General features: G+C 41.1%; 11 protein-coding genes across 11 annotated transcripts; 6 read left to right on the top strand and 5 right to left on the bottom strand.

Annotated features, from left to right (window-relative positions):
• Nucleotides 1-83: 83 nt before the first annotated feature.
• On the bottom strand, nt 84-521 carry MGP12 (Mgp12p; the record flags this gene model as incomplete). The annotated part of the gene is made up of 1 exon (XM_003681739.1): nt 84-521. The coding sequence occupies one exon, from the start codon at nt 519-521 to the stop codon at nt 84-86; it is 438 nt and encodes a 145-aa protein (XP_003681787.1).
• Nucleotides 522-809: 288 nt separating this feature from the next.
• Nucleotides 810-1,700, top strand: NSE3 (Smc5-Smc6 complex subunit NSE3; the record flags this gene model as incomplete). Its single annotated transcript, XM_003681740.1, has 1 exon — nt 810-1,700. The coding sequence occupies one exon, from the start codon at nt 810-812 to the stop codon at nt 1,698-1,700; it is 891 nt and encodes a 296-aa protein (XP_003681788.1).
• Nucleotides 1,701-2,048: 348 nt separating this feature from the next.
• On the top strand, nt 2,049-4,103 carry NCP1 (NADPH--hemoprotein reductase; the record flags this gene model as incomplete). The annotated part of the gene is made up of 1 exon (XM_003681741.1): nt 2,049-4,103. The coding sequence occupies one exon, from the start codon at nt 2,049-2,051 to the stop codon at nt 4,101-4,103; it is 2,055 nt and encodes a 684-aa protein (XP_003681789.1).
• A 319-nt stretch (nt 4,104-4,422) lies between these two features.
• On the top strand, nt 4,423-5,640 carry MRX10 (Mrx10p; the record flags this gene model as incomplete). The annotated part of the gene is made up of 1 exon (XM_003681742.1): nt 4,423-5,640. The coding sequence occupies one exon, from the start codon at nt 4,423-4,425 to the stop codon at nt 5,638-5,640; it is 1,218 nt and encodes a 405-aa protein (XP_003681790.1).
• Nucleotides 5,641-5,997: 357 nt separating this feature from the next.
• Nucleotides 5,998-6,441, top strand: TDEL0E03370 (uncharacterized protein; the record flags this gene model as incomplete). The annotated part of the gene is made up of 1 exon (XM_003681743.1): nt 5,998-6,441. One exon carries the CDS (start codon nt 5,998-6,000, stop codon nt 6,439-6,441), a length of 444 nt encoding a protein of 147 aa, XP_003681791.1.
• A 15-nt stretch (nt 6,442-6,456) lies between these two features.
• On the bottom strand, nt 6,457-7,374 carry RRP45 (exosome non-catalytic core subunit RRP45; the record flags this gene model as incomplete). Its single annotated transcript, XM_003681744.1, has 1 exon — nt 6,457-7,374. The coding sequence occupies one exon, from the start codon at nt 7,372-7,374 to the stop codon at nt 6,457-6,459; it is 918 nt and encodes a 305-aa protein (XP_003681792.1).
• A 166-nt stretch (nt 7,375-7,540) lies between these two features.
• RNH202 (Rnh202p) lies at nt 7,541-8,572 on the bottom strand (the record flags this gene model as incomplete). Its single annotated transcript, XM_003681745.1, has 1 exon — nt 7,541-8,572. One exon carries the CDS (start codon nt 8,570-8,572, stop codon nt 7,541-7,543), a length of 1,032 nt encoding a protein of 343 aa, XP_003681793.1.
• A 445-nt stretch (nt 8,573-9,017) lies between these two features.
• On the top strand, nt 9,018-10,691 carry DDE1 (Dde1p; the record flags this gene model as incomplete). Its single annotated transcript, XM_003681746.1, has 1 exon — nt 9,018-10,691. The coding sequence occupies one exon, from the start codon at nt 9,018-9,020 to the stop codon at nt 10,689-10,691; it is 1,674 nt and encodes a 557-aa protein (XP_003681794.1).
• A 41-nt stretch (nt 10,692-10,732) lies between these two features.
• Nucleotides 10,733-11,620, bottom strand: TDEL0E03410 (inositol monophosphatase family protein; the record flags this gene model as incomplete). The annotated part of the gene is made up of 1 exon (XM_003681747.1): nt 10,733-11,620. One exon carries the CDS (start codon nt 11,618-11,620, stop codon nt 10,733-10,735), a length of 888 nt encoding a protein of 295 aa, XP_003681795.1.
• Nucleotides 11,621-11,824: 204 nt separating this feature from the next.
• Nucleotides 11,825-14,945, bottom strand: AAP1 (arginine/alanine aminopeptidase; the record flags this gene model as incomplete). Its single annotated transcript, XM_003681748.1, has 2 exons — nt 11,825-14,408; nt 14,770-14,945. The coding sequence occupies 2 exons, from the start codon at nt 14,943-14,945 to the stop codon at nt 11,825-11,827; spliced, it is 2,760 nt and encodes a 919-aa protein (XP_003681796.1).
• A 369-nt stretch (nt 14,946-15,314) lies between these two features.
• FSH1 (putative serine hydrolase) lies at nt 15,315-16,034 on the top strand (the record flags this gene model as incomplete). Its single annotated transcript, XM_003681749.1, has 1 exon — nt 15,315-16,034. The coding sequence occupies one exon, from the start codon at nt 15,315-15,317 to the stop codon at nt 16,032-16,034; it is 720 nt and encodes a 239-aa protein (XP_003681797.1).
• Between the last annotated feature and the right edge of the window lie 52 nt (nt 16,035-16,086).

The following is a 16,086-nucleotide window of genomic DNA, read 5'->3' on the forward strand; positions in this document are numbered from 1 at the left end:
CAAATTTGCAACCATATTGCTGGCATGAAATAGTCTGCTGGAGTATTTCTTTATGTAAAGGGAAATAAAAACAGTTGGGCAACTTACTTGTAGTTTTCAATCTTATTGATGGTTTCGCTCTCATCGAGTTTATGAAAAATCTTTAACAAAGAATCATTCTTTGTGCGATCCTCTAAGTGAAGCACTGGAATGTCAAAGCAATATTTATCCCACCATTCCTTGTTCTTGGAATCATCAATATCCACAACTGTGTAATTGGCTTTATTTCTCAAATTGTCGTTATCTTTGAGTATTTTGTTCATCACATCCTTAGCCTTAAGGCACAAACCACAATTATCTTTTGAAAAGAGTGTCAAGTTCAAATTAGAATAGTTGCAAACTCTTGAAGACGAATGGAATAGTCTGACGAGGTTGCTAGACGGCATTGTTGCTCGATCTGGCGTGTATGAAGCTTTTCGTTCACCCGAAGTTAGTTTATCCGAAATGAAGATTTCACCATTCCAAGCAAATAGATCAAGCATTTTGATACCAAGAATTATTGAAAGCTCCAATTGCAATTCTCACAACACTTCATATTGTACTGGATATCTGTCTGTAAATGCAAGCTTAGGCTACTTGCGAATAAAAAAGATTGAAACTGTCTCTATGAAAATAAACCTTAACACGCTCAGCTGAGAATTATTCGTAAGAACAGTCGGTAGGATCTTTTCACTTTCAATAGTGTGTGTAGTGCCTTTTTAATCAAGTACGCGATGACTTCCCGCTTAAAGAGCCAATGTTAACACAATTCAGTGACGAATCAAACCTAGATGAGCTCCAACGATGAATCAGACAATACTGCTGCTGAATCTACAGTCAGTAAAGTTACTCTGCTGGCCAGGAAACTTGCAAGAGTTGTATTATCGGTAGTGGAGTCTCAAAACACTATCATCAGTAGACCACGTCTTCAGAAAATGGCTAAAGAAATCGCTGAGAAAGAAGAATACGGTACTGTCAGGTTCAATGAAATCTTCCAAGAAATGAATGCTATCCTAAACGATGTCTACGGTTACGAATTGAAAACATTACCTCCAAGAGTGGCCAATCCGGCCGGCGATCAGCCAGACTCTTCATCAACAAAGACCCAACGGTACATTTTACTCGACAATAATGCGTCAATTGATCAACTTAATGACTTAATATTGGCACAGAACGAGAGCATTTACGTGCAAACGGTTCAAAATGGCGAATACATTGGAGATCGACTGGCCTTTGAATCAACCAACACCATCGACAACAAACTCAGTGTTGACCAGGATCAAACCTTCAAAGGCCTCTTGAGTGTGATATTATGCACAGTGCTTTTTAGCAAGAATAACATCCTACAACAAGAACTATTTGAACATTTACAAAAATTCGGAGTCCCAACTGATGGATCACCGATCCCAATCATCAACATACCTATTCTCGAACTACTCAAGACATTGGATAAACTAGAATACCTCTCCCGGCATCAGGAACATACCGATCTAGACCTCGAGACCGTTACGTACAGAATTGGCAGAAGAACACAAGCAGAATTCCCGCTGGACTCCCTCGTACTGCTCATAAGGAACGTGATGGGAATCACTGAACAGCAGGCTCCAAACCTACGAGAAGACATCAAGAAGAATGTCGCAGACGCTTATCCGTCTAGCAACAACAGCTCGGCCTTGTCGTGAACAGTCTCGGCCCAATCCCAGCAACAGGCTTCGAGAAGGAGAACCATTGTTGCTTCTACGTGATGCCTTGTCTAGCGATCATTAACGTCAAGCTTACCAGTCGTTTAGCTCGTTTACTCTTAATTGTTTCTCCAAGCGGACAAGTATTTCGTTTCTATGTCTATTGAAAAGTGAAAAAATCAATAAAAAAAATACGTCAAATACACCTACAAAAGACTTGAAGAAACTCGTGGAGTGTTGTTTTAACGGTTTATTTGTTCAGTTCAACGATTTGTTATAGTTGTATTGAACAGCTGAGATTTTATCGCTGTAACGATCTAATCTTTCTTGTGTACAATGGTATTGGGAATGGATAATACGGATCTGGGAGTGCTGTGCGCTCTAATCCTGGCGATTGCCATCTATTTGAAACGAGAACAAATCAAGGAGTTTATTTCATCGAATGATGACGACATTATGGCTTCTAATTCCGATTCTCGAGATGTAGTACAAGTTCTTCGTGAAAATAATAAGAACTACTTGGTACTGTTTGCATCGCAAACTGGTACAGCAGAGGACTATGCCAAAAAATTCGCCAAGGAATTGGCTTCCAAATTTTCTTTGAAGGTGATGTGTGGTGATATTGAACAGTATGATTTTGAAAATATAAATGAACTACCTGATAATGTGTTTGTGACTCTGTTCATCTCTACTTATGGCGAAGGTGACTTTCCTGATGGAGCTGTGCAATTTGAAGATTTCATTTCCAACGCCAGTGAAGGTTCTTTGGATACTTTGAAATTCTCCTTGTTCGGTCTAGGTAACTCAACTTATGAGTTTTACAATGGTGCTGCTAGAAAGGCTTTGGACTATTTGAAAGCCGCTGGTGCCACTCTAGTGGGTGATTTCGGACAAGGTGATGACGGTGCTGGAACCACCGATGAGGATTACATGACTTGGAAGGGAAACACTTTCGAGACTTTAAAGGATAAACTACATTTGGATGAACATGAACAAAAATTCGAACCATCTTTTGTTCTGAAAAAACTAGAGTCAATTGACGATAATGTCGCTGTCGGTGAACCATCGCTGCACTACTTGCCATGTAACAAGCTTACTTATAACTCTGAGAAGGTACAAGTGGGTCCATTCGACTTGTCTCAACCATTCATTGCTCCCGTGGTGAAAACCTACGAATTGTTCAAAAACACTGACCGTAACTGTATTCACACTGAGTTTGACGTCTCTGGTTCCAATATCAAGTACTCCACTGGTGACCATTTGGCCGTCTGGCCGTCGAATGCCACTGAGAAAGTTGATCAATTCTTGAAAGTGTTCAACTTGGACCCAGGTATGATTTTTGATCTAAAACCTCTCGATTCCACCATTAAAGTTCCTTTCCCTACTCCAACCACTGTTGGTGCTGCAGTCAGACAGTACTTGGAGATAAGTGGACCAATCTCCAGACAGATCTTTGGTCAATTGGTTCAATTTGCTCCAAACCAAGATATAAAGCAAAAACTGATAGATTTATCCACTGATAGAGATCAATTTGCCATTGAAATCACTGCCAAGTATTTCGACTTGGCCGACGCACTATTACGTCTTTCTGAAGGTAAACCATGGTCTACCGTTCCTTTAGAGTTTTTGGTCGAAACCATTCCTCATTTGCAACCTCGTTATTACTCCATCTCATCTTCTTCTTTATCTGAAAAGCAAACAATTCACATAACTTCCGTGGTTGAAAACTTCCCAAATCCATCCAGTGATGTCGAGGGCAATGTTACCGGTGTAACTACTAACCTTTTGAGAAATATCCAACTTGCTCAAAACAAGCAAGAAACCAAAGACTCTATGCCAGTTCATTATAATCTAAACGGTCCTCGTGATCTTCTTGCTGGTTTCAAGCTACCTGTTCATGTTCGTCGCTCAACTTTCAGATTGCCATCTAATCCTGCAACCCCAGTTATCATGGTCGGTCCAGGTACCGGTGTAGCACCATTCCGTGGCTTCGTTAGAGAACGTGTTAAATTCTTAGAAAAGCAAGAGAACATCAAGTTAGGTAAACACATCCTATTTTATGGTTCTCGTAATCAAGATGATTTCCTATACCAAGATGAATGGCCTGAGTACTCCAAGAAACTTGATGGGGCTTTTGAAATGATCGTAGCTCACTCGAGATTGCCAAACGCCAAGAAAGTATACGTTCAAGACAAGCTACTCGAACGTGAAGATGAAGTGTTTGATATGATCAACAACGGTGCATTCATCTACATTTGTGGTGATGCCAAGGGTATGGCTCAAGGCGTTCATACCTCCTTGGTGGATATATTAACACGCAAGAAAGCGATTGCTAAGGAGGATGCCGCTGAAATAATCAAGATGTTGAAGACCACTGGTAGATACCAAGAGGATGTTTGGTAAACAGCCTATTCAGAAATGTAATAATTCAGTAGCAATCTACATGCCTTATACTTGATATGATATTCAGATCCATTTATAATCATAATAGCTCTGGCAGTCCACTCGCCTGGTACTTTGTTACATGGCTTACTAAACTTAGAGTCGATCAAGTATTGGTAGGCAGGCGAATAGAACCTAGTATATGAATTTTGTTAATTACTGTCAAACTTACTCGATCAGCATAGGCGATACACGTTTGGTAAAGCGAAATTTCTAAGTACCACAATTGCATTAATGAAGCTTACCATAGACGTATGCTTATCAAATCGAACTAAGGAGTATGTTGCTCAAGTCAATTCAATCGACAAGATCTGTTTATTTGTCCAACCTGCTGAGGAATGGTATCAAATTTAGGTATCTGGCAACCAAGTCCACGGCCAGTGTTAATGAGAAGTCGCTGAAGGATTCAGACTTAAATCTAAGGACTATGAAGGCACCATCTAGTCCACAAGATCCATCACGCTACTTAAGAAGGACTATATCTCCAAAGTATAAGCGAGCCTTTGCATCCGCTAACGATGATGATCTGGAAAAAGTCCTCACTAGCTTCCTGAGGGTCAAGCCATGTACGACTGTTACGACCGGTGAGAGGTACGATCTGAGGAAATGCATCCAATTGTTACATGCTAAAGGATTCCAACCAATCAGTTTAATTCCTGATGAAATCATAACCTTTAAGTACCAAGGTGACGGTTACAAAGGTGATGTTATGATTATCAGTCAAAATGCTTCAGTGGTTAGCTGGGGATTTGATGAAACGTTTGTTAGCCAAAACATTTTGCATTTGGTGGAAGAAGCTCGTATCAACCCTTTGGCTCAAGATGCTTTTGAAACAGAAGATATGGACTATGTTGAAGTGGAAAATTACGAACAGTTTCAAAGTATAAATTCAAAAGCCTCTAGTTCGGCTACTGTCGGTGCAACTCTTGCCAAATACGGTGAAACCAGTTTCCTCGCTGGAGATCTGATCGTAATAAACTCTACTGATCCTGACTCTGGTATGCTATACAAGGCTGCATATTCCAGTGGTCTTGCTAGGAGTACCAGCTTGGCCGTTTTAGAGAACTCAATGGAAGCTCACATTTCTAGGACAAGAATTATTACAGAAAAGATTTCGAGGGGAGTTAAGTTAAATCTCAATGAGGGAGAAGCTCTGCGATCAATTGGAAGATTATTTTTAATCAGAGGGAGATTGAATTTGTATTCAGAACTGATAGAGACCCCTGATTTATACTGGAGTGAGCCATTGCTGGAGAGAATTTTCAAGCAAACGTCGAGATACTTGGATATCGGTCCTAGGATCAATATTCTCAATACCAAGTTGGATTACTCGACTGATGAGTGTCGCGCTCTCATGGGAGTTCTAAGTGAGAAAAAGGGAACTTTCTTAGAGTGGATCATCATATATCTTATCTCTCTGGAAATCATTTTTGAGATATATCACTTCTATGAAAGATATTATCTCGATACAAGACCAGCATTTGAGACAGACAATTAAACATTCTTGTGAATATGTAACTCGTAAGTAGGAGTTGATCATGTCGATTAAGTAAGTTATCCCATCGTAATCTCACTTGTCTAGTTACTGGAATCAGAAAACATTGATACGAGCAATACGCTCCCTCTATTGTGCTTTCTTGCTTATAGTCAAGACTCAAGTTGAAAAAATTGACTTGATGCTGTTCATGATCAGAGGTGTTCGGCGCGTCACAAACACTTAAACATTAATCGATTGTTTTTCATTACGTGTATTAAAAATTAGAAAATAAATCCTGACTAGGTATCAAATATATCTTCGTTGATGCAATTAAGTCGCTTTAGACTTCAATAAGTGAGCTTACAAAGTTTGGAAGTTATGATTTCATTGGCTCTGGAAAATCGCTCATACAAGGCTGATGAAGAAGAACATTCACACGAATGGTGGGTATTTAGAAGGAGTTGTGAGCTGTTCACACTTTGGCTTTACATCTTGTTTGCAATTGCGACTATTGTTGCCGTTGCACAAATTTACCTCACAAATGGGCTTCTGATGGGGAGGAATGTCGATACAGAAAGTCAGGCTGTAAATGATTTGACTTCGACCAGCATAAAGGAGGATGATCTTTACCCGTCGCTAAATATTTCAGGTCTTAATGAAGTATTGTATCTCAGGACTTTCAAAAGGGAGCAATTCACTCCATTACGAGAAGAAACTGTTCCAGAGAGCGGGAAGAAAGTCTACACCATTGAACAATTACTATCAATGCGACCACAAACGCAGACTGGAATCTCACGAGAGATATTGAAAATTTTTGATTGAGCCCTTAAGCCTTCACTACGTCTCACGAGCATTCTCTGAGCTTAGCAAAGTTGCGTATTTGTTTCTTTCCGCGTCATCCTTCTTTATTACATCTAAAATTTGCTCGGTTAAACGCTCAGTGATAGTGTAAGCCTTATGACAATTTTCCATCAAGGACAAAGCATCCATAGGCAATCCACCAGCTTTAGAAACCTGAACAACTTCTCTGTTCTTATTCAAAGTTACTGTTAAGGTACCATCTCTCAATAATTCCTCCTTCAATGTGGCATCTATGATAGCTATTTCAGAGTTTGAATCACCCTTTATGTTTTCCTCTGTATCCTGTGGGTTGAAGAAAGAGAAGGTGACACAGATTGGGATATGTAATATCCCCAAAGAAACTGGTTCTCTCTCGTCAACTGGATGCACAGTAACCCTATCACCGAGCACCGAAATATCTGGTTTCTTGAAATGCAATAGCGCTGTCATGACTGCCACACAAGATGCATCAATGAATCCTCCATCACAATCAAGAAAATGAACATCTGCTCTAACTGCCCAACATTTACTGCCAGCAACAATACAGAGGCCCTCGACATCTAATGCACCAGATCTTCTCACAGCCTTTTCGATGATCCTAGCACATAACACTTCATCCTCACCTGTATTGTTACCATTTTCAAACTGGGGGCCAGCCATTGGTGAACTTTCAGTAGAAATCAAGAATAAACCCTCGAACGGCCTATCTTCATATGGCTGTGCAATTTGGCAGCTGATCCGACACTGCACTTTGGTATTGCCCATCTTCACGGTCACATCACCATACTCCCTGCCAAAGCTAATTTCCACGTCACGAAATTGATCAAACGACCGCCCGTCTAGTCGACCATTCTGCTTTAAAGCTTCTAAAATGAATTGAGCCTCTGATGTAGATATTTCGATGTCTTTGGCCATGATTAAACGTTTCAATGGCACTTCTTAATACACTTCTGATGGCTTATTCAAATGAATGCTGCTCATCGATAGCTGAACTTTTCAACTAATTTTTCAGTTTCGAGACGTGCTCAGTGACGGGTATACCAATAAAAGTCATAATCTCGAATAATTCACGCTATTGTACTCAATTTGCCTGTTTGAAGAAACCATCTATGGCTCCAGTTTGTTTCCTTACTTTAATAGTTTTCTTTGTAACTTTCTTCATGGCTGATACCTTTACTTTACCAGTTGGTAGTCCCACTGTCATGGCGGCATTCACTAGTAGTTCTTTCTCCGCGATCGAGCATTTCAGAGAACTCTTGTACTTCTCGTACTTATGGAAAGCTTCCTTAATATCAACCAAATTTTCATTCGGAACCGGCGTGAATTCTTTTAGTTTCAAATAGGCCAATCTAGGTATCAAGGAAACTAGCAGATTCGTCGCTATAACTACACGAGCACACTTTTGAATATCAGCTGGTAGGTCCTTTGCAATGGGCAAACTCTTTGGCAAGTTTGAAGCCATCTTGGAAATTTTGCCTGCAAGGTATTTTGTTACTCTGTCTTGCGTCAGTTTAAAATAAATGCAACCAGCTTCCTCGATAGGTTCAGCGATCTTCATCAATGCTGCTTCCAAAGTTTTCACACAAATTTTCGACCATTGAGTATCATGACAATCAATGAGTTGATCGTGAAAATCCCTTGCAGTGAAACAGTTCGCCTGGTCCTCTGAAGGCGAGCTTTGGACCTCTAGTTCAACCTCGTATTCCTTTTCAGCTTCACTTACACTATCCTTATAATAAAACCCAATCAGATTGAATGCGATGTCATACTTAGCAGCAATTTGGAAAGTCCCACTCTCCATTACATGGCCATCACTTCGATTTGCCTCATTAATGAGAAAGGTCGACTTTAAGGGCTCCTCATTCGTAGTATAGTGGTATTTTTCGTTTGCCAAGTCAGATTGAGTATTGTAGGTGCACCCTTTACTAAATTCATGAGTCTTCAACTGGAAGATCTCTCCCTCTGTGGATCCTATGAGATTGATGCGTTTCTTTGATCTGTTATTCGATGGATGAGGTAAGGAAAAGATTGTCAAGAGATCTGTTTTGTTGGCTATGAATGATGGTAAAATCACAATTGAGCCTCCGAAGTCGTCTCCAATCGTTACAGTCATCTTATTTGTCGCTTTGATGTTGAAGTGCTACTAAACTAAGTTTGAATTAAGCTGTTTTACGCGACGTGAACCATTCTTGATTATAACAAAGTTTCAAGTAAATCAATCGATAGAAGACGGTTACTGGCTACTCGATGGGATCGGTACAGAGCCTCTTTGAATTGATGAAGTAAATGGTATCAGTTTCGACTTTTGCGGAGTCAGTTATCTCAAGTAATTCACTTCATTGGGATCCTGTTTCGACGGCTCAAAGTTTGGAAAATCTTCTGACCTATGCCATAGCCTTTGATAGACCACTAACTTCGTGAATAGCTTCAAAGCGGCCTCTATGGAATTATTATTTGTATAAGAGCTCGTTTAGAAAAATAGGTCATCTCTGATCAATTTCACTGTACAAGAATAAGACTAAGATCAATTGGTAAGAGATCCCATCACATCCGGCAAGATGGACTGGGGGTATTGTTTTAAATGGGTAGCGACAGTCATTATTGGTCTGCTGGGTGCTAACTGGCTTTTTAACACTTTTTACTTAGACATGAAGAGAGATTTCACTTCCGTGGCATTAAACCAGCAATCTAATATTGCTAGTGTGCGTAAGGAGAATGAAACGGCTTACTACAGGAACTTTTTGGTCCCATTAGGCTTCCCACTCATTACTGGCTTGGGTTTGTCGTTGAAGTACAAGATCAGAAATGGTAACTTCGGTGATGTGTGGAAAGCTATCATGGAGCTCTCTAAAACGAATAGTATTGAATTCACAAATGATTCTACTCACCTGTCCTTGGCCAAGATCAACGGGATGGCACAGCACTTACAAGAAACACTTTTATCTAAAGGTGTGGGGAGTGTGGGGATTGTGGTTTCACCTTCGTCCCTCGAAGGTTTCGTTATCTCAATTGCATCCATGATCGGCTCTGTTAAATCATCGTGTAAACCACATTTTTTAAGCTCAGTACCTCGTGAACGATTGGAAGGCCTAGATGTGTTGGTGATAGATTCATGGAATTCATTTCGCATGCTAAATGGTAGCGATAGATGGTATAAACTAGTCATCGTTTGTGCATCTCTGGAAACTGAGCAGGTTCCAGAAAATGTCAAATCCTGGCAGGAAATTATCATAGGTCATCAGGAAAATGAACGTTTCGATTATGACCCGCCAGAAGACAATTCGGATGACTCTAAGGTATTTGCCTATACGACATCACCATACAATGTAACCACTAGTTTTACACAGGGCTGTCTAGTGAGTGGCATTGCCTCATTTGTTCAAGGTTTTCCTGCTGGTCACGAACTGTCGGAGAAAGATACTTTAACAGTTAGTGAGAGATTGGGGAAATCTGGCTTAGCATTCCATTTTTGGCACAAAGCACTCGCCGTTCTACTTCATGGCGGCTCACTATCTTTCCAAGACAGGAAATCTTTGACACTATCGGCACTCAATAATACAACATTGTTATTCATTGAGCCAGATGAATTGTTGAGCATATTGAAGGAAATAGACATCAAGAAGAGCTCTATCTTGAGCAGGATTGGCTTTGCTTTAGCCACAGCGTTGCTCAGCGAGGGAGTTTTCACAAATATTGGTCAATGTTCCTCGAGATCATTTGATAGATTGCGGTGTGTTTTCCTAGCTGAACTGATAAGAGATACGCAATTGATTGCTTCTTTCCCTAAAAAGATTCCCGAGATGAAGCAGCAATCATTACTAAAGTCATTCACCACAGAGACTCTCAATTTCATGAGAGCGCATCTGGGAGCAAGGGTTATGGTAGAACTTTATTGTCCCTTCATTGTTATGGGACCAGTATGTCAGACCAATTTTTACGATTATAGAGTGTTGCCGGCATCTGTGGACTCCAAATTCATCTGTTGTGGGCCTCTTGCAACTAGCTTGGAGGGTAAAATGGTTCGAACCGAACAAAATCCCGAACTTGATATCACCAAAAGACAGGGAATGTTGTGCATACGTGGATTTACCATTGGCAAACCTGTCGAGCCAAACCGCTTGGAACGAGCCATGGCTTTGTCTGATGATTTTGGAGGTGGCGAAGGTTGGATGCCACTAGTTGGTGTATTTGGCCTTTGGGGGCAAGACGGGTGCCTGTATATCTATAAATGACCGTTTATTTATCTATTTATTTGCTTCATAAGAAGGCTTTCTCATTCGTAATGTAGATTTCCTTTCACGTTTGACCAAAAGTCTCTAATATACTGGTCTTGGTCATCTCTATTTGGGTCACTGGTCCCTCTGACCACCAGATATGAGTGATTGTCTACTTGAATTTGCCACTCTGAAGGGTTAGCACCGACTATCTTACCGCCCGTCTCCTTTATTATGCACCATCCAGCGCACACATCCCATGAGTAACAGCCACCATCCCAGTAGCTATCTAGGTATCCCAAGGCGATATATGCCATGGTCATGGCGGATGATCCCAAGTTTCTGAATCCATGGACAAACCCACCATCACACGACAGTAAATTTTGATAAGTATCCATCTTGGTCTGGAAGTTGGTCCCTTCTCTGGCTGATCCCGGTTGCAAAGCCACTACAGATTTGTTTAAAATCAGTGGTCCCATCGAATCAATTTTACTTCTATGATCAAATGATACGCTATTAAATCTGACACCATTTCCGTAAGAGGCAGAGATGAGCAGATTCAAATGTGGATTATAGATAACACCAACGACAGGCTCCTTCTTGATCGTAAGACCCAAAGATGTACAACTAAATGGGAAATCATGCACGAAGTTTGTGGTTCCGTCGATTGGATCCACGATAAAAGTCGGTTCATCAGTGATTACAGTTTCCCCTTTGACATAGCTCTCTTCGCCAACAAATCTAAAATCTGGGTATTTTTCTCTTAATGTCTTCCAAATTAAAGATTCGACTTGCTTATCAATCGCAGTAACAAGGTCTACCGCTCTTGACCCAGTCTTCAAATCATAATTTTGCTGAGTTCCAGACTTGGACTTGATAATTGGGCCGACTTCATTCACGGCTAAATCACACAGAAAGCTCTCTATAGCCAGTAGATCCAATGTCATCACTTCACTAATTCGTATTAGCTACGATTGCCGATCCCTGATGGATAGTGGTGGTGTTTAACTATTTTGATGGATTTTTTAGTTGGTTGAAGATTCTACGTCATCTAAAAAATTAACACACGAGGTAACTTTTAATTATAAAATGTACTATGTATGTCATTTGCATTTTAGTATTTACACATTCACGAAGCAAATGTGTTGCCTCTATTTGTAAAAGCCGTTGTTCTTTAGGTACTTGTTGACAACATCACGGTCTCTGTTAACCCATTGAGCCTTGGAAGTGATTGTGTCTAGGGATTGAGCCAAACTTTGGTCAAACCCTTTAGTAGATTTTTTGTCAAAGAACTTCTTGATGTCGCTAATGGCTTCGAAGGAGGTGAATCCAGAAGTGCCGATGACTACAACAGAACCCAACATTGATAGACCAGGTGGTAGTCTCCTAACGACTTCATCCCAGTTGGTTTGAACCCACGACCATAAGGCTTCTATACCTTCCTTGTGGGCTCTCATACCCTGCATTGGGATGTAGATATCTTGGTTCAAGACGGTGCCGTCGAACAAATAGGACAAAGTTCTGTCCAATAATTTTGCGTCCGTGAACCTACCCAAAGTTCTCAGAGCAGCTAGTTTTTCATCGTTGGAGATAGGGTTGTTGTAAATGTTGAAAATCTTTTCGTAGTTTTCTAGACCACCAGCTCTAGCAACAGTGTTGAAAACCGTAGGCTTGATCAAAGCTGGGATGGCCTTCTTGTCGCCCGCAATGTATTTGTCAAACATTTCCAAAGCAGCTTTTTCGACCTTCTCATCTCTAGCGGCGGCAGCGGCACCGAACATGGTGACCTTCAAACGTTGCTCAGCAAAGGAGTCGGAACCACTGAAATCCCAACCCAAAGAGTGAGCTCTGGGGGAGACCAATTTTCTGGTGAATGTATCTAATGCATCCTTAACTTCTTGTGGTTCAAAGATCCAGGTGGACTTCAAAGAAGAGATACTATTGATAATTTGTTCCCATACGACAAATGATTTCTCATTCTCCCATTGAGAAACAAGTTTCAAGAAATTGCTAGTGGAAGTGTAACCCGAAGCAGACAAAGTTTTCACGTCAGCAACTAGACCGGTACGATCTTCAACGGTCAACTTATCAGCTTGACCACCCAGTTTGGCCCATCTTTCATCAGAGTAGGAGGTGATGTAGATACCTGCTTGGGCACCGTTGGCTTTAAAGAAAGATGGATCTTTCAACTCTACGGTCTTAGCTCTTTCATTTAGAACAAGCGAGTTGTCAACACCGTCCTTGGTGGCCAATGCCAAGAAGACAGGGTATAAAGTCTCGTCTTCCTCCTTCTTAACGTCGCCAGTAGATAAGAAACGGTTTTGAGTGAAAGTGACCTTGTTACCTTCTTCCTTGACAGAGATCACTGGAAAACCGACCTTCTTAGTCCATATGTCCATGACTTTCAAGACATCCTTTCCAGAAGCTTGAGATAGTGATTCCCATAGATCTTCGGTCTTGGCATTACCATATTTAAATTTGCTCAAGTATTGAGATACACCTTTAACGAATACATCTTCACCTAACCATTTGGAGATCATTCTTAGCAAAGATGCACCCTTGGAGTAAGAAATGGCATCAAAGATTTGATTGATCTCATCGGCTCTCTTAACAGGAACCTCGATTGGGTGTGAAGATCTCAAAGAATCAAGAGCTAAAGCGTGTTGCAAAGTATCGGTGACGTACTGCTCCCAGACTTTCCATTCCGGTTGGAAAGCGTTACATGAGTACCATGACATCCAAGTGGCGAAACCTTCGTTTAGCCACAAACCTTCCCACCAATCCATGGTCACCAAGTTACCGAACCATTGGTGTGCAAGTTCGTGCTGAACCACTTCTGCAACTCTCTGGATACGGTCCAATGTGGAGTTTTCTTCATCCAACAGCAAGTCAACGACTCTGTAAGTGACCAAACCCCAGTTTTCCATTGCACCAGCAGAGAATTCGTGCACTGCCACGTTATCCATCTTTGGCAATGGGTACTTGATACCAAATGATTTCTCAAAGAAAGCCAAAGTCTTGGCAGTCAAATCTGCAGCATATTGGCCGTGCTTTTCGTTACCTGGAGTAGCGTAAACTCTCACTGGGATACGGAAATCCTTGTTCTCAACGTATTTCAACTCTGCAACGATGAATGCTACCAAATAAGTAGACATCTTTGGAGTAGTGTTAAATTTAGTCAATTTCTTGTTACCATCGAGATTCTCTTCCGACTTGACATCCATGTTGGACAAGTGTGTAAGAGACTTATCAGAGACTAAGCTAATATCGAAAGTGGCTTTCAAATTAGGCTCATCAAAACAAGGGAACGCTCTTCTGGCGTCTGTAGGTTCCATCTGGGTAGTAGCCATATATTTCGTCTTACCAGTGGCTTTATCTTCATATTTGGCTCTATAGAAACCAGCCATATTATCGTTCAAAGTTCCGGTGAAATCGATCTCCAATGTAACTTTCTTATCAGCAGAAAGCACTTTGTCATCAAAAGTAAACGTACTCACCTGGCTATCCTTATCATAAGAAACATCTTTCGCTTCATAAGACCCTATCTTGGCTGAATGAATATCAATATCAATAGTATTCAATTGTACATTGTTCACCTTTGGATCGTTTACCTGTAAATCGATCTTGACGGTACCATTATACTTGAAAGTTTCGAAATCAGGTTCCACTTTCAAATCATAGTGCAAGGGCACCACATTCGTGGGCAGAACTTCTCTCTTGGTAGTAGCAGATACACTAGACATGATGAACAGTTACAAGTTAGTAGACGGCTGGTTTGGTAGTCAATTGGAGACTAAAGGTCCTTTTAAGGCCTCTTTTGCCACCTTTCCCTTGTTATGATAGTGAACAATGCGGGTAATGTGTAGAGGTTTCCACTTACAGTACTAAAGGTTGAATTATGGACGCTGAAGCCTGGATCGCCAGATAGCTGGCAGCATATATGGCCTCGAGTAATATTCTCCAACGCATTAGCTTTTCTTCCGTTGTTCTACTGTCAAATTTGACCAAGTTGTTGGTGAGCTCATTTTGTGGTGTGCAAACCTGGGAATAGGCTAGGTTTCTCCATCTGAGGAATTAGATGTTCGATGGTACATACGTGTGGGATTCCGCCATCTTTTGGCATTTGTGGCAGGATTCTTTGAAGAAAGGTCTCGAAGCTGGCCTTGTCCATGATACAACCGCTTGATACTGGCCGTAAACAACAGCTGGCATTGAGCGTGACAGCGCTACTCGCGGACTTAGTCTACCGAGTGTCTTTGTGAACATCGACATGATGTGCTTGCGTATCTGTTTGATGGGAAGAGATCGTTGTAATCATGATTGGTTAAGATTTATTCATCGCGAGACGCTCGATGAAAAGCATAAGACAATGGCATAAATGATGCGCAAGAATTCGCCCATTAAGGTCAATTTAGTTTATTACGCAAGGAAAGAAGTACAAGAATTTATGGTGGGCAAATCACGAGCATTGGGGCATATGTGCTGCTCTTTTCGAAGAAAGTCGGTCTTTTCTTTACATAAGTGAAAAATTAATGAATAAACTAACGAAAAATTGAAAAATTATGCAAAACTGAAAATTTGGTATAAAAAGAGCTCTCTTTATAATTTGTATCCATTGGTAACTCTGTACTACGATCGACAATGACTGTGACAGTACCTAGATTGCTGTGCTTGCACGGTTTTTTGCAAAATGCCAAGGTCTTTTCTGAGAAATCCTCTGGTATTAGGAAACTACTAAAGAAATCCAATGTCCAATGTGATTATATCGATGGTCCTGTTATTTTAGACCGTAAGGATTTGCCCTTTGAGATGGATGATGAGAAATGGCAAGCTTGTCTTGACACCGAGGTGAACAAGGCATGGTTTTACCATAGTGATATGTCCTCGGAGTTGAACCTCGATGACACTATTAAGTACGTCGCCGACCACATCCGTGAAAATGGACCCTACGATGGTATTGTTGGGTTTTCTCAAGGTGCTGCTGTTGCAGCGATTGTGACCAACAAGATTACTGAGCTTGTGCCTAGCCATCCGGAGTTCAAAGTCAGCTTGCTGATTTCGAGTTACTCGTTCACCGAGCCAGATCCAGCTCATGAAGGTCAATTGAGAGTCACCGAGAAGTTTCAAAACGCTTTTACCCCTAAGAGTGATAGTAAGACCAAGATGCTGTTCATCTACGGTGCAGGCGACCAAGCAGTACCAGCTACAAGAGCTCAGTACCTAGCTAATATTTACAAGCAGGCGCTACAGGACCCAGAACAAGTTAAGGAGTTCGAACACCCAGGTGGCCATATGGTTCCTAACAAAAAGGACATCATTAGACCTGTGGTGGACCAGATCAACGAAGCTTTAGCTGTATAGATTTTATAGACGGTTTTCATAGAGAGCTCAAGCTTAAAGTATGCGGGTGCGC

Source organism: Torulaspora delbrueckii, chromosome 5 (genome assembly GCF_000243375.1).
Source record: "Torulaspora delbrueckii CBS 1146 chromosome 5, complete genome".
NCBI classification, from domain to species: Eukaryota; Fungi; Ascomycota; class Saccharomycetes; order Saccharomycetales; family Saccharomycetaceae; genus Torulaspora; species Torulaspora delbrueckii.